This window comes from Poeciliopsis prolifica, unplaced genomic scaffold (genome assembly GCF_027474105.1).
Source record: "Poeciliopsis prolifica strain line A6 unplaced genomic scaffold, Auburn_PproV2 SCAFFOLD008, whole genome shotgun sequence".
Lineage (NCBI taxonomy): Eukaryota > Metazoa > Chordata > Actinopteri > Cyprinodontiformes > Poeciliidae > Poeciliopsis > Poeciliopsis prolifica.
The window spans coordinates 8,071,460-8,092,151 of NW_026562383.1; the positions used below are offsets into that span (position 1 = coordinate 8,071,460).

The 20,692-nt window shown below is 40.2% G+C and overlaps 1 protein-coding gene across 1 annotated transcript in view; it reads left to right on the plus strand.

Moving 5' to 3' along the window:
- The window catches only part of chd7 (chromodomain helicase DNA binding protein 7), an 84,484-nt gene that overhangs the window by 37,050 nt on the left and 26,742 nt on the right, over window positions 1-20,692 (plus strand). The window contains exons 5-14 of the mRNA XM_055032572.1: window positions 8,502-8,646; window positions 10,533-10,664; window positions 10,833-10,898; window positions 12,960-13,015; window positions 14,532-14,646; window positions 15,390-15,473; window positions 15,585-15,722; window positions 16,927-17,048; window positions 17,718-17,961; window positions 20,455-20,631. Of these exons, the coding sequence (XP_054888547.1) occupies window positions 8,502-8,646; window positions 10,533-10,664; window positions 10,833-10,898; window positions 12,960-13,015; window positions 14,532-14,646; window positions 15,390-15,473; window positions 15,585-15,722; window positions 16,927-17,048; window positions 17,718-17,961; window positions 20,455-20,631 (1,279 nt within the window). The remainder of the gene's footprint in view (window positions 1-8,501; window positions 8,647-10,532; window positions 10,665-10,832; window positions 10,899-12,959; window positions 13,016-14,531; window positions 14,647-15,389; window positions 15,474-15,584; window positions 15,723-16,926; window positions 17,049-17,717; window positions 17,962-20,454; window positions 20,632-20,692) is intronic.

Below are 20,692 nucleotides of genomic sequence, written 5' to 3' on the forward strand. Positions count from 1 at the left end.
ATGTAAAGAAACATCAGCTGTTTATCAGAATCGGATGATTTTTATTTTTGATTGGTTCTGCCCAACTGGTCAGAAATGGAAGAATCCAACCATTGCCATACTGGTAAATTTCTCATGTTTAAGCACTATGAGGCAGCACTCTGAACACCACTCTTTGGTGTGGAAGGTGTTACTTAAGGAAGCACACTGAGTTTATTGTTTTCATTACCAGTGAAGGGTTGAAAATGAAGTCAGAGGAGGCTTGAAGATAAAACATGAGGTTTAAAAAGAAAACTACTTTCCATACGTTTCTTCAGACTTTGAGAGAGCATGACATTTGGGCGATAATAGGAAGGTTGAACACTCTACTACAGACTAGTGGCTGCAGCAGTTGGTAATCGCCTGGTGGAACCGTGCATCTTCTGATCGCATTAAAAAACTACTTCTCAGTTCAATGCTCAGTTCAATCTGAGCATTGAACTGAAGAATGCTTAGATTTACGGCACAATCCTCATTATGCCGTAAACGGCATAATGAGGATTGTTGTGATGACTTGCTGAAGGCGTAGTGTAGGAAAGACCAGGAGCTTCTTAAAGAGACGGAGGCCCAATTTCTAATCATAAAATTACAAAGTCAAATTTCTTTTATGTCTGATTTTTATAGCATTTTTTATAATGAAAGGCAGCATAGTTACTTAATTGTGCTATAAAATTGCCTTATGTGCCTGGAAAATGTCTAATACTAATACAAATTTTTTTTGACTGATATGGAACCTCATTTTAATTGATTTCTTTTTCAAACTTAAGAACCTGAAGCCAGATTCTGGAGTTTTTTGACTAAAATGTTTCCTCCAAGTCAAAATGTTTGGGACCCATTGCTAAAGGAAACAAGAAAACTGCTATTTTCTTTGCTAATCATGCTAATTGCTGGTATATGATGCTAAAGACAGTTTAAAATTGCTTCTCTATTTATTTTGTCATTTTAAAATACCTTTTTTTATTTATAAATACTTTGTAGCTGTAGGAATACTAAAAGGGTCAGTACTATTCTTCTATAAAGTAAATTTGCCCAATATCTCCATCAGGATTTCAAAGCTCCACAAAACCCAAACGTTGGAAATCGGCCTCTAAACTCTTGATTTCCGGATCTCTGATTTTTGCGTTTTGTTTCACAAAGTCCATAATCTAAGGAGTAGTGCAGAACTGTAAAGGGCTTCGGGGTGTTTTGCGAGGCTCAGCACATCATTGTGAAGGTGGAAACTTGATCGGACTGAGGAATGTGTCAGGACGCGCCCCCCCATCCCGCTCTCGCCCCACGTCCTTCAGTCTCTCTCATCTCTCTTTCCTCTAGGCCTCTTTTTTTATCCCTGGCGAAGGAGGAGGGCCGCAGCAGCAGCAGCAGCAGGCAGGGGGTCAGCGCTGGGGGAGGTGTGGTGGGTGTGTGAATGCATGCACACGCCGGCCACTAGAAGAGAGCTGGGGCATGGAGGTGGGGCAGATGAGTGGGCTGGACTTTAGTGTGCACATGCATGTCTTGGGGGGGGAGGAAAAGGGGAGTCGTTGGTAATCTTTGTGGCAGAAAATGGCGTCTAATGATAATGAGGACCATGCTGCTGACCACTCCACAGCCCCAGCTGTGTGTGTGTGTGTGGTGCGAGTGTGTGTGTGTGAGGGAGAGAAGGAGGGAGGGAGGGGAGAGAAGGAGGGAGGGGAGAGGAAATGTGGGGGTGGGGAGTCCATTCTCAGCCCTGTGTGTGTTGGTAAACTAAACTGGCTCTTATCTGTTGTCAGGCTTTCCTCCATCTTGAGTGGTGGCCTGGAGCTCCCAGGTTAATTTAGCATAATAATGGCTGCTGGCCATTCACTCCTATTCTAAAATGGTGGACCTCTGCAATCACCCATTTATCTCCTGTTTTATTCCTTCCTTTCCCAAAGCCACCCTTTCCTGGTGGGGCTCGTCATCTCTTCCCCTCCGTCATCTGCTTTTTGTAATTGAAGTCAAGGACTTGCATAACACTTGATCAATACAGTATAATTTTTTCTTCTATTTTTGGGAAAAATTTGGCATGGCTTTTATGAACTTGAGTTCATTAGTCATAGCTCATTCTCCATAAACAAGCCTTCCGGTCTTCTAACAAGTGCCTTTTTAATGACAAAACATCATTTAAAAGTTTTACATGTTAATTGCCAATAAGTAGAGATTTTCTTAGCTGTTCTTAGCAGCAGGACTTCCTTCCCAAATCTGATAATGTCCTTAAAAGCCTCATTTACTGCATCTCAAAGCCATAACACAAAACCTTTTTCTATTTAAAAAAAAAAAACAAAAACAAAAAAACAACATTTTTGGGTGCTGCCAGCATTCATGTCCCATTAGATTTTTGGGCAGGCGATGTATTCTGCAAACCTCAAGTTTTTTTTCTCTCCCTCTCTCTTTTTGTCACACCACACTGCAGTATGTTTTTTTTTTTTTCTGTTTGCTGTATTTGCATTTCTCTATGAACAAATAAACCGCCGTAGAGCAGACGGAAGGCTTTACTTTATGAGTGTAAACGGGATGTTGGGCTGCGCTGTAAAACCATCTGAGCACAGGTTGCTTTTTGGGTTTCACTACCATTTATTGACATGTTTGTGGCATTCTCAGAAGTCACACTTTGTCAGCAAAGCATTTGCAGAATAAGTTTGAGCAACAATAGTTTGCACACCAGGCAGTTCATTTCATATAGGCCCCTTTTGCAAACTTTGAAATCGGGATAATGGTGTGTACGTGACTGTTCTCATTTCTCTGTTTTTATGAGCATGTTCAGTTGCATTTCGGTAATTTATTTATGCTGTATTTGTCACTGACTTTTCATGATCGGATTGATTTTTGCTGAATATCTCGAAAAACATGCACATTTATTAGCTCCACCTAATGTGCTTCTGACTAACTCAGGAGAAGCTTTTTAACCAATGAACCACAGCTAACTATAATCCATCGGTGCTTGTTTTTTGTTTTTTTTACTGCAAGCTGTAAAGGAGGAAGAGGCTGGTGTGACATTCTTACACTAAAGCTTTGAGTAAAAAAAATACACATGGTTTGACAGCATTTAAATATATAATATATATACATACACCCCCAAACATATTCTGTGGGGTATTTTTGCATGCATTCATGCAAAAATACTTGGTCACTTTGTTTCAAGTAACATGCACAGTTTTCCTTGGTTTCCCTTCAGGTAGATGAGATTTTATCAGTCCACTGCGGAATAGATATTAAAAGTTTCATTTTATGGTTGAGGTTTGCGAGAGTCTCGACTTCTTCAGTTCAAAATTAAGAAAAAACAAAACAAATCAGTTTTCAAATGGTATACATGCTGTTACAACCAGATAATGTTACTTTAAAGAAAGCTAACTACAATAAAGAAATACTTTTTCTTATTTGTAGTAACATTTCATTGTGATTAATATTCAGTTATGAACAGATGAAGATATGCTGTTTTTACTTTTTCTTTTATGCTAATTCGATCTTGCTTCTAAACTTTTGCCTTGTAGTGCAGGTTCTGTCCAACACTTGGCATCTCAATACAAACACCTTAAATCATAAGAACGTTTTAATGAAAAAGTTTAGCAAACTGATGTTCTAAAACCCGTGTGCACCTTGGCACCAGTAACTGGTCCATGCCTACCACTATTTTTTTAAGTAAGGAAATGCCTGGTTCATTAACTCATTATGGCAAAAAGAAGAGAAAAAAAAACACTATGAAATTTGATTTAAAACGCACATCAAAGGGCGTTCTCAGTTGTGCACTTTACTGATGCTCTGAGCTGTCCAGGAGTGGGTGTGAGCGATGCGGCGAGAATCAGGTGGTTTACTTGTCCAGTCAGCTAACTGCTCTCCTCTGACCTTGCCTTTCCTCTCCATCCTCATTTTCTCCCCTGCTCCCTCCATCACGCCGCCTCCGTCTACCTCTCTCTGAGGAAGCACATCTATAAATAACACCACTCTTGAGCTGCCACACCCTTCCCTCTGCGCGTATGTTTGTGTGTGCAGGGGTGATTTGTTTGCAATACACAAAAGAAGTCCAACCTGCATGCAGGCACCTTGCGTTGTGCATGTCTGCAGACGTGAATGCACACACAGCACTTTCTGAACATGCAGAGATGTTTGCAGGCACGTTGCCTTCTGGCCCTCTTTATGTCTCTTCATTGTAAAGAGGAGGGGCCATAGAGGCTTGGCGCTATGACTCATCACAGCAGCAGGTGTCCCTTAAACCCCGACCTCCTTTGCTGTTGTCGTCTTCTTGTCTCCATCACTCTTCGTATTTTACTCGGAAGGTCCTGCTCCTATTTTGCTCTGTTAAGATCTGAAAGCTTCATCTCGGCTTCCTTGTTGATGGTTCTCATAGTGCTCCATAGCAGACTAGGATGTGTGAATGGCCTTCGTACTCACCTACATCAAGGTGAATGAGACACATTTTAGAAAGTAGAAAAAAGAGAAACTGTCATTTGCTTCAGAATTGGAAAAATGTATATAGTTGAGGTTTTTTTTAGGCAGATTGATTTGTTATCGATCTATTGTCTTTTTGTTTTTTTTTGGTATCATTTATTTGATTAGCCAAAAAGAACAATAATGTACTCGCTATAATAAAAAGACAAAGTCAAATAAATGAAGCTCTATAAACTTTATATAAATAACATGATGAGCCTCCAACAATATGTTAAGAGTGCTCCGGTGACCTAAGCTCCCCTCACTGTCTTCTGCAGAGCCTTATCATTAGAAAGCCACACTAGCTGTATTTCCATTACAAATGTATACAAAACTTTATCTGTATTCTGCTAATGTCAAATGAAACACGATTTCATATTTGTTCAAGTCATTAGAAACTGTCGTCGTCTTTGTCTTTTCTGCCAGAACTAACATCCGGGTGTTGATCACATGACTCATGATGCAAAAAAAAAAAAAAGAAAAAAGAAAAAACGTGTTCCCATTGCAGTTCATGGATTAATTTTGATACAGTGGAAAAAGCAACTCAGCACAAAGTGTCTTCAAAATCTCGTGTTCTTTATAAGTTAACTTATTTTAAAATATCTCACTTTTTAAGTTAACTTAATATACATTTAGAAAAGTACATTAAACATTAACTTGTTTGTACAATGTTATGAACAGTGACTCGACGATTCCTACTTCTATTGGGCTTCTACATTTTCAGTAGTCAGTAAAATTTCACTGACATAAATGCTTGTATAAAATAATATTTAATAAGTTTCATCAAAAACTATGGAAGCACTTAGCTTAAAATTTAAACCGTATCTGCAATTTTGTGCAGTAAGTGGGTTGAAAAAGCAAGTCAGCTGGTTTATTTGGGCTTGTTAAAAAATGCTTACAGAGCTGGGTGAGTCTGACCTGAAAGGCTTTCTGTGTCATCTTCCCTGCCGTCAAAAAGCAGAAATTAGGACTATAACATGCTAGTGAAGTTTAATATAGACATATAATTGATATCGTAACTAAGATACAATGCATGTTTGGATCTTAAATAAATTCTACATCTCAAATCTAGCGACTGTAAGACCTTGCTTCAGCGATTTACATGCTTTGTTTACAATTTAAAAAAAATGTAAAATTATGCTTTTCCGTTGGAACCAAAACATGTTTATGATGGCACATTTGAGAAAAAGAAAGTCGCTGAAGTCCACTTTATTGTCCCGATTTGATTCATTGATTGCGAAAGGCTCTTAGAGGTGAAAGATTGGTGTGAAGAGGGCTGAAGAGATTCTCCGAGCCGAGAGGTGATGTTGCAGTTAGGAAGTGAGGCCATGAAGACGCTAGGAGGAAGAGAGGGGAGAAGGCAGCCAAGTGGAGAAGTGTGTGTGTGTGTGTGTGTGTGTGTGTGTGTGGTGTGTGTGTGTGTGTGTGTGTGTGTGTGTGTGTGTGTGTGTGTGTGTGTGTGTGTGTGTGTGTGTGTGTGTGTGTGTGTGTGTGTGTGTGTGTGTGTGTGTGTGTGTGTGTGTGTGGCCAGATGGCTCCAGCGTGTGGCGACCAGCCAGAGGAACAGGTGCAGGTCACATGACCAGCCGTTACCACGGAGATGGTGATTGCTCTTGGCGTGAGGATGAAAGGAGAAGGGCCCCAGGGACAGAGAGGGGGTGAGAGATGGAGAGAGGGGAGAGAGCAGGAGGAAGGAGGGGAGGCGGTGAAGGAGAGCAATCCTGGCGTACAGTTCTGCAGAGGGCAGACTCAGCCCAGAAAAAACACACACCCAGTTTTAACGTCAGTTTGGGAGGAGGTTAGTTGGACAATTGTTTCCGTCTGGCCTAAAGATATAATGTAGCATTTGTATTGTAATGGAAATCTGCCCGTTTCATCCAAACTCTGCTGGTTCTGTCTGGGATCCAGTTCCATGTTTTTGGAGAAGCATGTTTCAATCCCAAGTGTGAGCAACTTTATGAAATCGTTCAGCCATGTTAATTTTTTTTAAATAACTTTGAATCTTCAGAAATGCTCTATAAATATATTTTTTTTTCCTTTTAAATCTTGTCAATGCTGCAAATATTGTAGATAATGATGTGGAAAGTTTTAATTTATTGTTCAAGAATTTTTTAGGAGCACCGAGTTGTTTGAAATAATAAAAATAGTTTATTCTCCAATTTCTCTTCATGAATAGTGAGCACCCATGTTGTAAAATGTCCGTTGGAAAAATGTTGCACTTTATTTTTCAGTTACAATGCACACACATTATAGTTTAGAAATGTGTGTGCATTGCAGGGAACTGCTACAGGGAACATATTTGGCGCTTATTATTGTAGAGTTGTTTTGTTGCTGTTTTTACCTTGGAAGTATTTTGATTGCTTTAATTAAATCTCTTTTCTAAAATCCTGGCTGAAGCAGAAGCTTCTATAGAGCTGGTGGTGGAGATGTTTCATCAGATCTGCTTCTCTCAGGAGGACACAGACTTACCAGATTTTCATGTGGAAAATAAATATGTTCTAATGGGATTAGTGGCTTTATCAACTGTCCTATGTATTATATCCATATATATCTGATTAGGACATTAAATACCACAAAACTTTAAAGTAAACTCATACATACAAAACCGACTCATAGCAGAAAATTAACACACAGGAGCCTAAACAGTGTCAAGTAAAACAAACTGAACAATGACTAAATATTAGGTCACAATCAAAGCACACTGTTTTACTTTTACTCTCTGGCTTCTGAAACGTACTATGAAAACAGGAACTTAATGTGCAATACAGCAAAAGCTCCTCCACCCTAATTGTCTTTGCACGTGTGGACGTAGCATCTGATCTACTGACTTGCCAAAGCATTTTCGGTCACTAATGCCTCGTCTCCACCGAGTGGTACGGTTCGGTATGCTACTTTATGGTCCAGCGTACTTCATAAATCGTTTCCACCGCCAGTTACAGTGGATTCTCACTGCACAAGCAAGATGAAACTCAAAGGCCTAATGTGGCGTTATGCTAGCTTAACAACAATCGTAGCACAGCAGTGTTTCTTGTGCTCTTTGCAAGTAGTGATGTTTATTTGTCCACCAGCCGATGGGCTGTTTGACACCAGTACCTCCACCCTAACTGTTCCGCACCAGGATGGTACGGTATTGTAGGAAACTGCATCAACCCATTTCGTACCGCTCTGTCTGAACAAAGTGTTTGAAGACATGTATCGGCTAATAGAGTTGTATGGAAACTTGGGCAGTGAAGTTGTTTTTGTCACCACAGCTTCACACGTGCCGCAGTGATAAAAACCTTATCCTCCACATGTCAAGATGATCCTATCTGCGGTGAAAAATGAGGCAGAAGTCATGTGGAGTTGGACCGTACTGTACCGTGTAATAGAAAATCAGCATTGCAGAAATGCACGTCTACCTAATAAGCCTGGCATTGTTCTAAAAACCGCAGGAATACACACGAGTGATGAATTGCAAATTTGCCCTTAAACGTGGCCGATCAGACTCGGGATTAAAGCAATAAAGGACGGATTGTGAGCAAGTTGGCTTCCTGCGAGCGGCGCATAAGAACACGGAGACATGCTGTACGAGAGACAGCGGAGGGATGCTGAGTGTCCTCTCACCTCTGTGGTGTTACTGCACACACACTCGCAGATGGAGCCAGTTCCTCTTCCTCTCCATGCCAGAGATTAGCGGAGGCCTGGGGAGAGCGTGGCTCCGCCCACCTCTTCTCTCAGGGGCCTCTCTCTCTGTCTGCCTGTCTGTCTCTCCGGACCCCCCTCTCGCTTCCTCTCCGTGCCTGTATCTCTCCATCTTGCTCCCATGCCTCCATGCAGTCTTTCATCATATTAACCCCCTGTGTGCCAGAGCCTGAGGCACACTAATGATTTCTAAATGGGTAAATCAAACATGGCGATTGCCCTGGGACAGACAGATACACACAAAAATACACACACACACATACATAAAGGTTCGGTTGCCTTTTACTGAGGCAGTCTTGCAAAGAATGAGTTTTGATGTATTTTTACCCTTTTTCAAATCCTGCTGCTTACATGTTTTTAATCGTTTATTCCCACAGCAGTAAAAAGGTGGAATCAGAGGGCGGGGCCAGCGCTGCTAAGAAGGACGCCAAGAGGAAGAGAGAGCTGTCAGTCGGTGACGATGTGGAGGTGAAGTCTCCACTGCCCTCTCCTCCTGAAGAGGAGGATGATGATGGTGTGCAGGTAGGCAAGAGACGGGGTGCATACAGGTGCTCGAAATCCGTAAACGCTTGAATTTCAATTGGGTGTTTTCAACATTTGGAAACATTTGGAAAGTGCTTTATTTCTGCATAAAGCCCTTGAAGGTGCTTGATATTCAAACTGCACAATTTTGAATCAAAGCGAAATCTAACACTTGGTTCAAAGCCTAATTTTGGAAAATGTTACTTACAGTTGAAACCAGATATTTTTTGTTGAACTAATGAAAACATTCTTTTTCTCACTGTCAGAAGTTAAATCAGACTGAACTTTTATTGTTTATTTTTTATAATTAGCAAAAATATTTCTCTTTGCGAATATTATGATTAAGCACGTAGAATACTTTACAAGACATTATTAATAACGGTAATAAATGTCATAATAGCAAATCGAAACAGTTTTTTTTTTTTAATTTGTTTTCATCAAAGTGTAGTGCTGGAAATGTTTTAAAACTTACCTTGAAAATACTTGAAATTGCTTGAATTTTACTGTAGGAAAAGTTTACAAATCCTGAAAAATATCCTGAAACATTTAGTGATATTTGACAATTTAGGAAGTGAGGAAAAAAAAATACAAATTCACAACTCTAATAACCACACCACGGCTATTTCAGGAAGCCCAGCTAAAAAAGCAGAAGGCCATCAAACCACTTCTGATCACTCATGGTCACAGCTTGTAGAGAAGGCGCTGAGCCAGTGAACGTTTGTGTTGTAAACCAGCCTTGTTGACAAACCCACGGGCCAACCGCGCAAATCAGGTTGCCGCCGTCCTCCGTCAGCAACTTTTTAGCCAGTGATGTATTTTGGAAACATTTTGCTTCAGATTTACTATTGAACCTCTTTGCTATCAAAGCCCGGTAGCGTGCGCCATGATGCACTCCTTTATAAATGCCTGCTTAAAGTGTGAAGTGCTAATTAGAGGAACAAAAGCAAGCTGTTGCATTCCCTCCTCACGCTGAGATTTATGAGTAAATCTAATTGTTGCCCATGAAGAGTCCTGGTGTTCAACAGAAAAAAAGGTACTTTAGCAGCTGTATTGCTAATATGTTCCCTAAAGTCTGACATTGGTGTTCTCTTTTTTCTTTTTATGGAAAGATTTTAGGCATTAAAATAATCAGCATTTTGCTGACTTAAGTGGATAGGCATTATGAAAATGAAGGCTGTTTTTTGGGGGAAAGAGTGAATTGATTAAACTAAATGCTGAGCCATGTGTTTGAAAAAAATATTAGAATTTCTACCTTGAAAACTCGAATGTATTGTATTAATATTTTAAGAAACCAACATACCAGCTTAAATGCAAGGTTTTGAAAATGTTTTTGGATTAAAAATCTGAGAAGTGTGGCGGTGGCTTGCATTCAGTTTCACTGCTTTACAGACCAAAAGTTCAGTCTTGTTGTCTGACCAAAGCATCTGTTTCTGCTGCAAACAGAATTTCTTTCAGCTTCTTTGATTCTCTCAGTTCAGGCAGACAGTGTTATGATCTCTTGGTAGGTTTGCAGTTGTTCCAGACTTTGCCCATATTTGGATGAGCAGAGGCCAGGCAGGTGTTCAAAACCTGATGGATTGTTTTATAACGGAGCCCTTAATTAAAATGCCTTTCTTTTCCTCCTGGCGTATCTGCTGGGATTCTTGGTCTATCTAAAAGTATCAGTTGAATACACAATTTTTATTAGTGGAAAACCTTAAACAGTATTTTTCCTTTCAATTTTAATCATGCGTCACTTTAACTTTGTCATTCACATGAAATCCTAATGAAAACCATGAAAGCGCGCGGATGTGATGACAAAATGTAATCAAGGTCGAGGGGTGTGAATGTTTTTTTGTGTCGGTCCTCGTTGATCGTTTAAATGCCGATGCGTTTCTTCCTTCCAGAAGCGCCGTTCGAGTCGGCAGGTGAAGAGGAAGAGGTACACAGAGGACCTGGAGTTCAGGATCTCTGAGGACGATGACAGTGGAGACGATTCACCAACACCAAAATCTCCCTCATCCTCCTCACAACAACAGGTGAGGCCTGGGATCACTTTTTACTCACCAGAGACTAAAGTTTTCTTTTTACCTCAGCGTTCACAAAAAATTAGTTTTCAATACAACAATTTCTATTCACAAAGCAAATATTTGTAGACTTTTCTTTTACTAATTTACAACAAAACTGTAATTGTTCTGTTGCTTTAGGATCTGACTGAGGCTGAAGGGCCTGTTGTGGAGAAGATCATGGGTATGCGCAGCGCCAAGAAGCAAGTATGTACAATACATTTCAAAGAGTATTCACTCCCTCCCCCTTTGAAACAATTAAGTCAGGTGTTTCAACCACTTTAGTAACCATGGGGGCTTAATACCAAGGAGCTAGACATGCAAACTGCTTCTACAGAAATAAGTGACAGAATGTGTCATTCTGTTTGGTCGCTTCTAGTTTTTAAATATCACAAAGAGAACTATTGGTGTTAATATATCAAAGTATGTCAACAGCAACTCATCAGCATTCAGCAGAGTCCATATCTGCAGACCTCCAAAGTCTGTGGCCTTCAGATTAGCTCAAGTTTAGGGTTTAGAGAGCTTCATGGAATGGGTCATGTAAACCTTCCTATCCCCAAGGGGCAATTTGTTGTGCAGACAGCAGTGAAGACATTAAAAACAAATACAAAAGGTTATAAAAAAACATAAGACCATACGATGTGGACTTGGCTAAAAGCAGCTGGAATAAAAGATTCTTTTCAGTCTCTTGGTCTTCCAAAGTGGAGCACTCTGCTCACAAAGATTGGCAAGAATCTGCCAAAAATGACCTCGGCCTTCTTCAAAGACCTGGAACTATAGAGGTCACTCAAATCATTAAGAAATATGCTAGCAGTTTTTCTACAAACCTTATTTTTGATGGAAAGTGCCAAAAGAGAAAAGCAGCTGCTTCCAAGCCTTACATCACCAATTGCAATGCAAAGAGTCGGAACCGCGGGTGTGAACTAACGCACGCCGCCATTGAACTCTAGAGTCTATGGAGGAGCGTTCCCGGCAGGGCCAAATCATGCCTCTCTGTCTCGCAATGCCATGCATGAGTCTGGGTTTGACTGCAGCCAGGAGAGCGGTATTTAGAGCAGTTTCATGTTCCCGACTCTGGGGGAACAGTTGTTAGTTGGCCACTTCCTGTTGCGATATTATGGCATATCTTTGCACAAAGCTTGGTCCATGAACACAAGTAGAACCGAACTGAAGAGCTGAAGCTTTCTAGCAGCAAAGGGTGCGCTGACATCATATTAAATTATATGAATTAAGACCTGTGTGTCACTAAAATGTCTGTTAGGGGAGCGAATATTTTACACCATATAGCTCATCTCACAGACGGTGACACACAGATGCATGCGCGGACATGACTCAGACTGGCCTGAGTCATGGTTTACGTCATGTGAGTAGTCGCTCCACAGCTGGCCTAAGGAGATTACACACACGCGCGCACTGTCAGACATATGCCCTCACACACAGACTGCTAAGTCGGTCCGTATTCACTTTGTAAGCAGATACAAGAGTTCTTGTAATTCAATATGTGTGTTTCTGATTGACTGCGTGTGCGTCGGCCCTGCTTTGTTTTATGCGCCTTAACTAAGGAAAAGGCGTCGCTCAGCCAACACACACACTCACTCTCCAGCCAATTGTGCTTTGCCAGCCAACTCCCAGTGGGGGGACTCTCCACCCACCCACACCCACCCTCCCACACACATAGACACACACCCTTTCTCACAGCTCCATTCAGAGTTGACCCCAGGCTTGGCACACAGCCAAAACCACAACGCTAGCTAAGCCAGACGCCAAGCTAGTGTTTCCTCAGGCAGTGTGTGCGCGCGTGTGTGATTGATGATTCATGGCATTACAGTAGTAGTGGTAGTACAATGATTCTGTGTGTGTGTGTGCTTGCTGCAGCTACATTAAAGTGAATGAGTCAGGACAACTTAAGAGCTACTGGGTTTTCTTCTTTCACAAGTGTGAGAATAAAGTGTTTGTTTTTTGGGGGGTTGTTTTACTCAAACATTTCAATTTGAATTTGTTTTTTATCGAAAAACACCTTCATGTGTTCTTCAGTTTGACTAATTGTTATCAAAAGGTCTCAGAGTGACAAAAGAGGCTGAACCTTCCTCTTAGTCTGACCACCTAACTGATAGTTGGTGTGAAACAGTTTCCAGGCTCCCTGTGCGCCCACTTCACCATTTTAACCTCACGTTGTATAACAATGATGAACCACATCTGCTCTTTCATCGTTCTGCTACTTTATTTGCTGTGATTATTAATCTTTCTTATGTTTTCCCTCCTTTTCAGCTGGAGTCGGGCGAGGAAGTGGAGTTAGAGGAGTTCTACGTCAAGTTCAAGGGCTTGTAAGTTGTAGCTCGAGTTTTTTTTCCTTGGCTCTCCACCTCTTTTGTCTTTCACAGCAAGGATTCCTCTTTTTTTAGACCCGTTCTCTCTACACACACACACACCAGGGCGTCCATTGGTCTATTAGTGTGAAAAGCTCGGGACATTCTGCCTGAAAAGCCGTATTCAATTTTCTTTTATGCGCCAATCGCTCCTATTTTGGTTTCAGATCTATTCTAGCATCAATAACATAAGTGGTAGCAGCGCAGTCTCTGCATGCCATCGTATTGCTAAATGCATGATATTCCTGTCATGCTGGCCTTTTGTGTGGAGGTTACCGTTTGCCTGAGATGGGGAAAAAAATTAGCACATCGTCGGTAGAGTTGAACATTTCTTTACCAATCTGAGAAGCAAATAGCGGTGTGGGGTCTTAATCTTTCAGAAATCAAACTAAATAAAAAAATATTTATACTGTAAATGCTGCAACACATAAAAACCAGTAGTAGAAATGGAAACAGTCCCTCAAATTTGTGTCAGCACCACAATATCTGTAATTTTTAAAGAACTTTAGTCCATAGGAATGATCTGACAGAATTTTTTTTGTTTTTGTTTCAACACTGACGTACCTTGAATCTGCCCATTCTTACACAGTTTATGTGAAAATGACCCCCGTCTTTGAACTGCACATGTTGCAGAATCTTCATAAAGTAATGACAAACGGGACATAATCGACAGGTCGTGCTGCATTAAAAACGTTCAACCCAACATCTCTCATTCTGAAACTTGTCGCCTGACTGGTTGCACAGTACATCTGTGACTCAAAGGCGTGATGCGTTTGTGACAAAGTCAGCGTACGCTTTTATATGTTGACTTTTGCAGCACTTATCTTTTTTTTATCTTTCACTTTTACACTTCCTGCGCTAACACAACAACAGCGTCAAAACCAACACCAGGTGTTTCAGTACAAGCAAAAATGGTTTCCTTTTATCAAATTAATAGTAAAAATTTTGTTGCAAACAATTAATTACATTTGATCAGTATACTTAAATGAGTAACCATTGTTTGCACTTTAGTGTGATATTTTGTGTGATATCTTCTCAGTCTTGGTCAGAATCATTTCTGTTTCATAACACTTTCAAACTTCACCTGAAGAGAACAGAATGTTAATGATGCTGCCTGTGCTCGCCCCAGCTAGTTCCCTGTGGCGTTTTCTTGAATTAATTTCTTCACTGCAAAAACACAAACTCTTGCTAAGTATGTTCGAAAAGAAGCAGTAGCTTGTTTTAAGTCAATAATTCCTTAATATTGACAAAAAAAAAAAAAGCCTTAGTTCCACCGGCGGATCATAATCAGGAATTATTAACTTAAAATAAACTCCTACATCTTGCTGAAACTTCACTTATGAGTTAGTTTTGTCTTATTTCAAGTGTGCCAACATATTTGCACTAGAAACTAGATCAAAACTACTTACTAAGATTTAGTGTATTTGCAGCATTGCTCTGAAAGAACGGAGCTGAAGTGTGTGTTTTGTTTCAGTTCATACCTGCACTGTCGCTGGTCGGAGCTGGAGGAGCTGGAGAAGGACAAGAGAATCCACCAGAAGATAAAGAGGTTTAAAGCCAAGCAGCAACTCAACAACTTCATCACTGAGGTAGGAGCAGAGATCTGCTACCCTATCAACACTTACCGCTGGAAACCACCTGGAACCAAAAGGTTTTTTAAATCAATATTTAAAGCTAAAGGTGCAACTAACAACTATTTTAGTAATTGATTATTCTGATGATATATCAGGGAAAAAATTGACAGATTCTGTACACTTTTACACCACTTAAATTATCTTTATACAATATTAATTAAAAGATGCAATTAAGTCAATAATTAAATTCCTTTTTTTAAATAAGAAAAGAAATATGTTATTACCTGAAATGCAATAGTGTATGTAGTATTCCCTACACCTACAAGTGTATTTGATGTACACTTGTAGGAAAAGATAGCAGAGGGTGCTTAGTGAGAGATTTTTTATTTTAATTTAATGTTTTTATTTTACAAAAATAGAACCAGGTGAAGATAAAAATACCACTTGATGAATTCTGGGTAGAACATATTTACAGACAAAGTTTATGTACCTTAAATACAAAATGTATAGATTGCAACTTTGCTTTACTTGCTGCTCTGAGTATGTTGTTCTTTCCACAAATGGAGAAATGGTAGCGTTAGCTGCATATTCCAGCTAACGATTAATCGATTACTAGATTAGTTGATGATTATTTAAATGATCGATTACTCATGTTTAATTTGTTAGTCATAACAGCCTTCTTTGATATTTTCTTCTTGGAGATTACCTAACTTGGTTCATTCCTAATTAGAGAGTAATCTCCTCTTCCTGTCTCGCAGATGGACGATGAGCCTTTTAACCCAGACTATGTGGAGGTGGACAGAGTCCTGGATGTTTCAGAGAGCACAGATGAAAATGCAGAGGTACTTTCTCTCTTTTCGTGGTTTTGGTTGTCCTTGTTATTTCTCACCACAAAATGTTTTCTTTTTAAAAATTTTTTTTTTAAGTTGACCAAACCTGTTTTTCCCATGTAGATTGTCACTTTATATTTGGTGAAATGGTGCAGTTTGCCTTATGAAGACGCCACCTGGGAGCTAAAGGCAGACATCGACCAGTCTAAGATAGATGAATACGAACGCATCGCAGCGCGCGAACCCAACACTAACCGAGTGGTAAGTAGAAGCTCTCCGTGCGCCTCCCAGCCTCCTCCCGGTGGGCGTACCGATGCGCTTCTGTGTGTGTTGGCCGGCTGCCTCATTCTCTAGATTTACGGCTCCTTTAACTGGTTTCCACAGGGCCACGTTCTTGTGGTCGTACTCTCTCAGCACACACGCTGATGAACACACGCCCTGCTCTTGTGGCCAGGCCAAACCACTAACAGTATGTTTAATGCTTAACAGAGGGAGCTGGCTGGCTGGCTGGCTGCAGTGTTTTTTTCTTCCATCCCTTTTTCTGCTCCCGTGTCCGTACTTTTCAATGACTGTCTTGTTTTCCCTTAAGGAAGATATTAGAAATGCTCTATCATGCAGTGGAGGGGGATTTATTTAACCTCTAGTTATTGTCAGACAGCAACTTTCTTTTTCCTCTGAGGAGGAACTCCAGAATGTAACCTATTGCTCTACAGTGGTTTCTGTAACCCATGAAGAAAAATCCCTGAGTTCCTTTACAGCTTCATCTGGAACAATTGGGAATTTGGGGGAATTTTTAAGATCTGTAGTGATATGGAAAAAGATGAAAATTTCAACATAAATATAGCGTAATTCTAAAAAAAATATCCTAGTCCAAAGGAATGTGCAACCGAGGTGGCTAAATAAAGATATAGGAAATGTACAAATTTGCTGTAAATCAAAAGTAAATGTCTATATTTTTAGTTGTAAAATGGTCTCCATCCACCCATGCGTCAGCCTGTCGCAGTGATGCTATGAATGCTCCAGGTTGTGTAGTTGTGTACTGTTTGACAAGCTCGCGGCTCGTTTTCCTCTCCGTGTCGACTCTCCGGATCATGTGTCACCGTATCACAGACGGATTGTGCAAATCGACCCAACTCACCTCCTCGCTGTTTGAACATAAAGCTATCTTCGTCTTGATTTTCCAGAAAGGATCTTTTTACCGAAAGCAATGAAGATGCATAACTAACACTTTCCTGCATATTTAAAGCCAAAATGCTAATAAAAGCATCACACAGGAACAGCTGAGTGGCTTGGGGAGCGTTTGTAACGTACGTCCAAAAAGCAGGAGAAATTGCTCATTAAAGCTGAAAAATTGAGCTTTAAACCCCGCAGCCCCAACTTCAGGAGCCTCGCCCTGATAATTCACCGGGGATTAATGAGGCTCTCCGCGCTTTAACGACCTCGTATCATTTCTACTTGTGTCAAGGATCGGCCTTCTGCAGCCGACTGGAAAAAGCTGGAGAGCTCCAGAGAATACAGGAATGGCAACGCACTCAGGGAATACCAGCTCGAAGGCCTCAACTGGCTGACTTTCAACTGGTACAACTCGTAAGTGACTATTATTGTGTTATCCAGGATGAATCTCCTATCCGGTGCTCTGTCCTGTGCATAAAATACCACTTCATTAAGTCGACTTAAGTGGACATTAAAGTTAACATTAAGTGTCTCTGTTCGATCTTGCTGTTTAAGTTTCCCCACTGGCGCCATCCAGGAGTAAAATATACTCTCCAATTGTATGTTGAGAGTCTTTAAGGCAAGTGCGCCCGAAGGAATTGAATTAAAGATTACAAATGGTGCGTTTGAGTCTGTCATCCGTTTGAAAATGAATACCGCAGTTGGATTTTCTGGACTATCTGACACATATTTAAGAAATATGGCCAAGCTACAGAGGAAGACAGACTTTTCCAGAGATGCATTACCAAGTGTTTTTCCAACGTGTCCCGCATGTTTTTTGCATTAGATCACTGCAGTGAAAGGCAAACTTACAAACTCCGCTGGAAAATTGGCGATGCTAAACCAGAATGGGGGGGAAAATCTTTCATTTTATGAAGACGGGTCTTGAAAATTCATGGAATTTAACATCAGGGCCTCAGTGTACACAGAGCACCTACTTTGACAGCAAGAGAAACTCTTACAGTTCAGTGACACTAAATACAAAGAATCTAAAATCCATCTGTTTTTGACTTTTCATCCTGTCCACATCACCATCATCTGCAGACGTAACTGTATCCTGGCAGACGAGATGGGCCTCGGGAAGACCATCCAGTCCATTACATTCCTCTATGAGATATACATGAAGAGCATTGAGGGGCCATTCCTGATCATTGCCCCTCTCTCCACCATCCCTAACTGGGAGAGAGAGTTCAGGACCTGGACGGAGCTCAATGTGGTGGTCTACCATGGCAGCCAGGCCAGCCGGAAAACCATCCAGGCCTATGAGATGTACTACAGAGACGCACAGGTAAAAAATAAAAAAGAACAAAAGGCCTGTGCAGGACTCTACTTTTCCTGCTCATTCTTTCCCAGTCAAAATACGTTGACAGTTTAAAAGAGTTGCTAATAAGAGTTTCTGAACTTGCAGGATTTATTATTCACTCTTTTGTAAATAATAAATCAATTTTCCTATTGCCTTATTTTTGACTAGTAGTTATAATTTTCATTTTGAAAGGAGAGAAACACAAAATAAAATGAACAGTAATACTAGATAATAGTCAGTTGCGAAAAGCATTTGGGGCTTTGAATAGAAACAGCTGAAAGTCTCACTTTTAAGATTTAACTACAGCAGAATTAACTGCAGTAATGTCTCTGTCAATAAGTTATTATAAGGAAACTCAGTTTATTTCACAGGTAGTTTTCATCCTCAGATGTGGCTTTGCTGTAGTATTAATGTTTTTCTGTCCCTCCAGTTTATGTTATGTTTCAAGTTGTTTCTTGGCTTCCACATGTCTTTAATATTATTGATATTTGGTAGTGGCTGGCTGTTTTAGAGAGGTGCAACCCTAAATGTTTAATTTTTGTGCCGTTTTAAAGTTTAACTTTATTGAACGTAATAAAAGAATAAATAGTTACATACAAAGAAAATGAATTAAAACAAAAGCAATCAAAACAAAAGAACCCTACAATGCATTTATAATTGCATGCCATTATGAGAAAGCTTCATTTTAACATAATTAAGTAATATTTGACAACTTTAAATAGTAACAATAACCTTAATCACAGCCGTATCAACAGTAAGTATTTCTCCTATTGATATGCAGTGATGACCATATTCTTAAATGACTTTAAACTGTGTTTATATTTGGACATTGCTTGACTTCCAAGCTCGAAGTACATATTAAAGAAAATACTATAAAATAATCCTAAGATTTTTAGGTTCTCTGTCTAGAAAGCATATCTGCTCTTTTAAGGAGATGTCAGCAGCTATTATTAGCCCTGATATTTCATCCGTTAACTGTGTCCATGTGAGAAGAGTGATGTGCAGGAGGCCTATTATAAACAAGACCTTTTTGCATGGATCGGTCAGCACATCTGAACACCCCCTCAGTGTCGGGAAATATTGAGCTGGCCGAGGATGAACACTGCTCCTTGGCCACTTAAGCTCTTTACAGTCCTGTAACTGTAAGCTGTTATACTGTAAGCTCTTATTGTACAATGCTGCAAACATCTCTCGGCGTAACCTCCGCCACAGCGAGTCCCCAAAGAAAATAAGCTGTAGGAGCAGCGCGCTCGCTCGCTCGCTGGCTGCTCGTTCTAATCCTGCCTGAGGTAATCCTGCAGGTCGTGAAGACGGCACCTTGTGTTCTTTTCCCCCATCCGCTGTTTCCTCCGCAGACTGGAGACACCAGAGACATTTCTATGCAAACGTGCATGTGCAGGCTTCAACATAAATGAGCGTTTTGTAAAATCTAAACGAAGGGAAGTTGAGGGTAAAATGGCAACGCGGAACTGATGCTGTTTTGCTGGTTTTAAAAAGATTCCATGCAACGATTTTAGAAAATTTTCTGTTTTGGTTCAAATATGGGAGAAAAAAAAGAAAATACTCAACAAAAGCAGAAATTTCCTATTATTTCCAGTCTGACAACTCAGTGCTTTAACTGAAATGGAGTAGTAAAAGTAAAGCTTTAATTAAAGCCTTCCTCAAAGTCATTTGACTGCTTTTCTGCCGGTCACAGTGGCTAACCTAACTTTTAAAACAACTCCCATGTTCTGGTGTTTATTTAAGAGATCCAATTGTTTTTGGATGTAGGTTTTAAAGCCCTGAGTCATTTTCCACAATACTATGCTTCGTAAAAGTATTTATATCCCTTGAACTACTGGAATTTCACCTTCCAGTTGAATAACAACCCTAAGCATGCAGCTGGAGCTATTAGGTAATGGTTTAGATCAAATAATATTAACTCTAGAATGGTCTGGTCACAGTTGCATCTCAACTTTGACTAGTCCATCAGATTGGGAATGTGTTGTGAAAGATTCTGTCTTTACACTTTGTAAAATTGGTCAACACATCATCCAAATTACTTTCAGCTGCAAATATTGACACAGAGGGAGTGAAGTAAAATGTATGTCTGACATTTTGCACATTTATTAATGCAATACTTTGCCTCCATCTGTCACAGAAAATCTCAATAAGCGGAAGTTTGTGATGTGATAGCTTTGTGAAATAATTCAAGGCGCTGGTCATCCCATTTTAAAAGATGTATTGTAGGACGGGTTTTAAATAGCGCCTGAGTAAAATTTATTGAGTCGGGTTGAGGCACAAAATCCGATTTATCTATGTTTAAATTTGACACAATATGTAGACAGATTTGTTCAAAATACTTGCTTCACTTGCTTTTTACTTGTAGATTGATGATTCTGTGCGACCATATTTCAGGAATCAGTAATGAATGAGGGTTACTTATTCGTCTCAGCACTCTTCATTATTGTCCTCGTTCTCCTTTGCACATTTCTCCAGGGTAAGATAATAAAAGGCGTGTATCGGTTCCATGCTGTCATCACAACATTCGAGATGATCCTTGCCGACTGTCCGGAGCTGCGCAGCATCCCGTGGCGCTGCGTGGTGATCGACGAAGCCCACCGCCTCAAAAACCGAAACTGCAAGCTACTGGAGGGGCTCAAAATGATGGATATGGTGAGTAATTTATTAATTTCTTTAGAGACGTACTGAGAATTAGAAAGATCAAGACTCATGT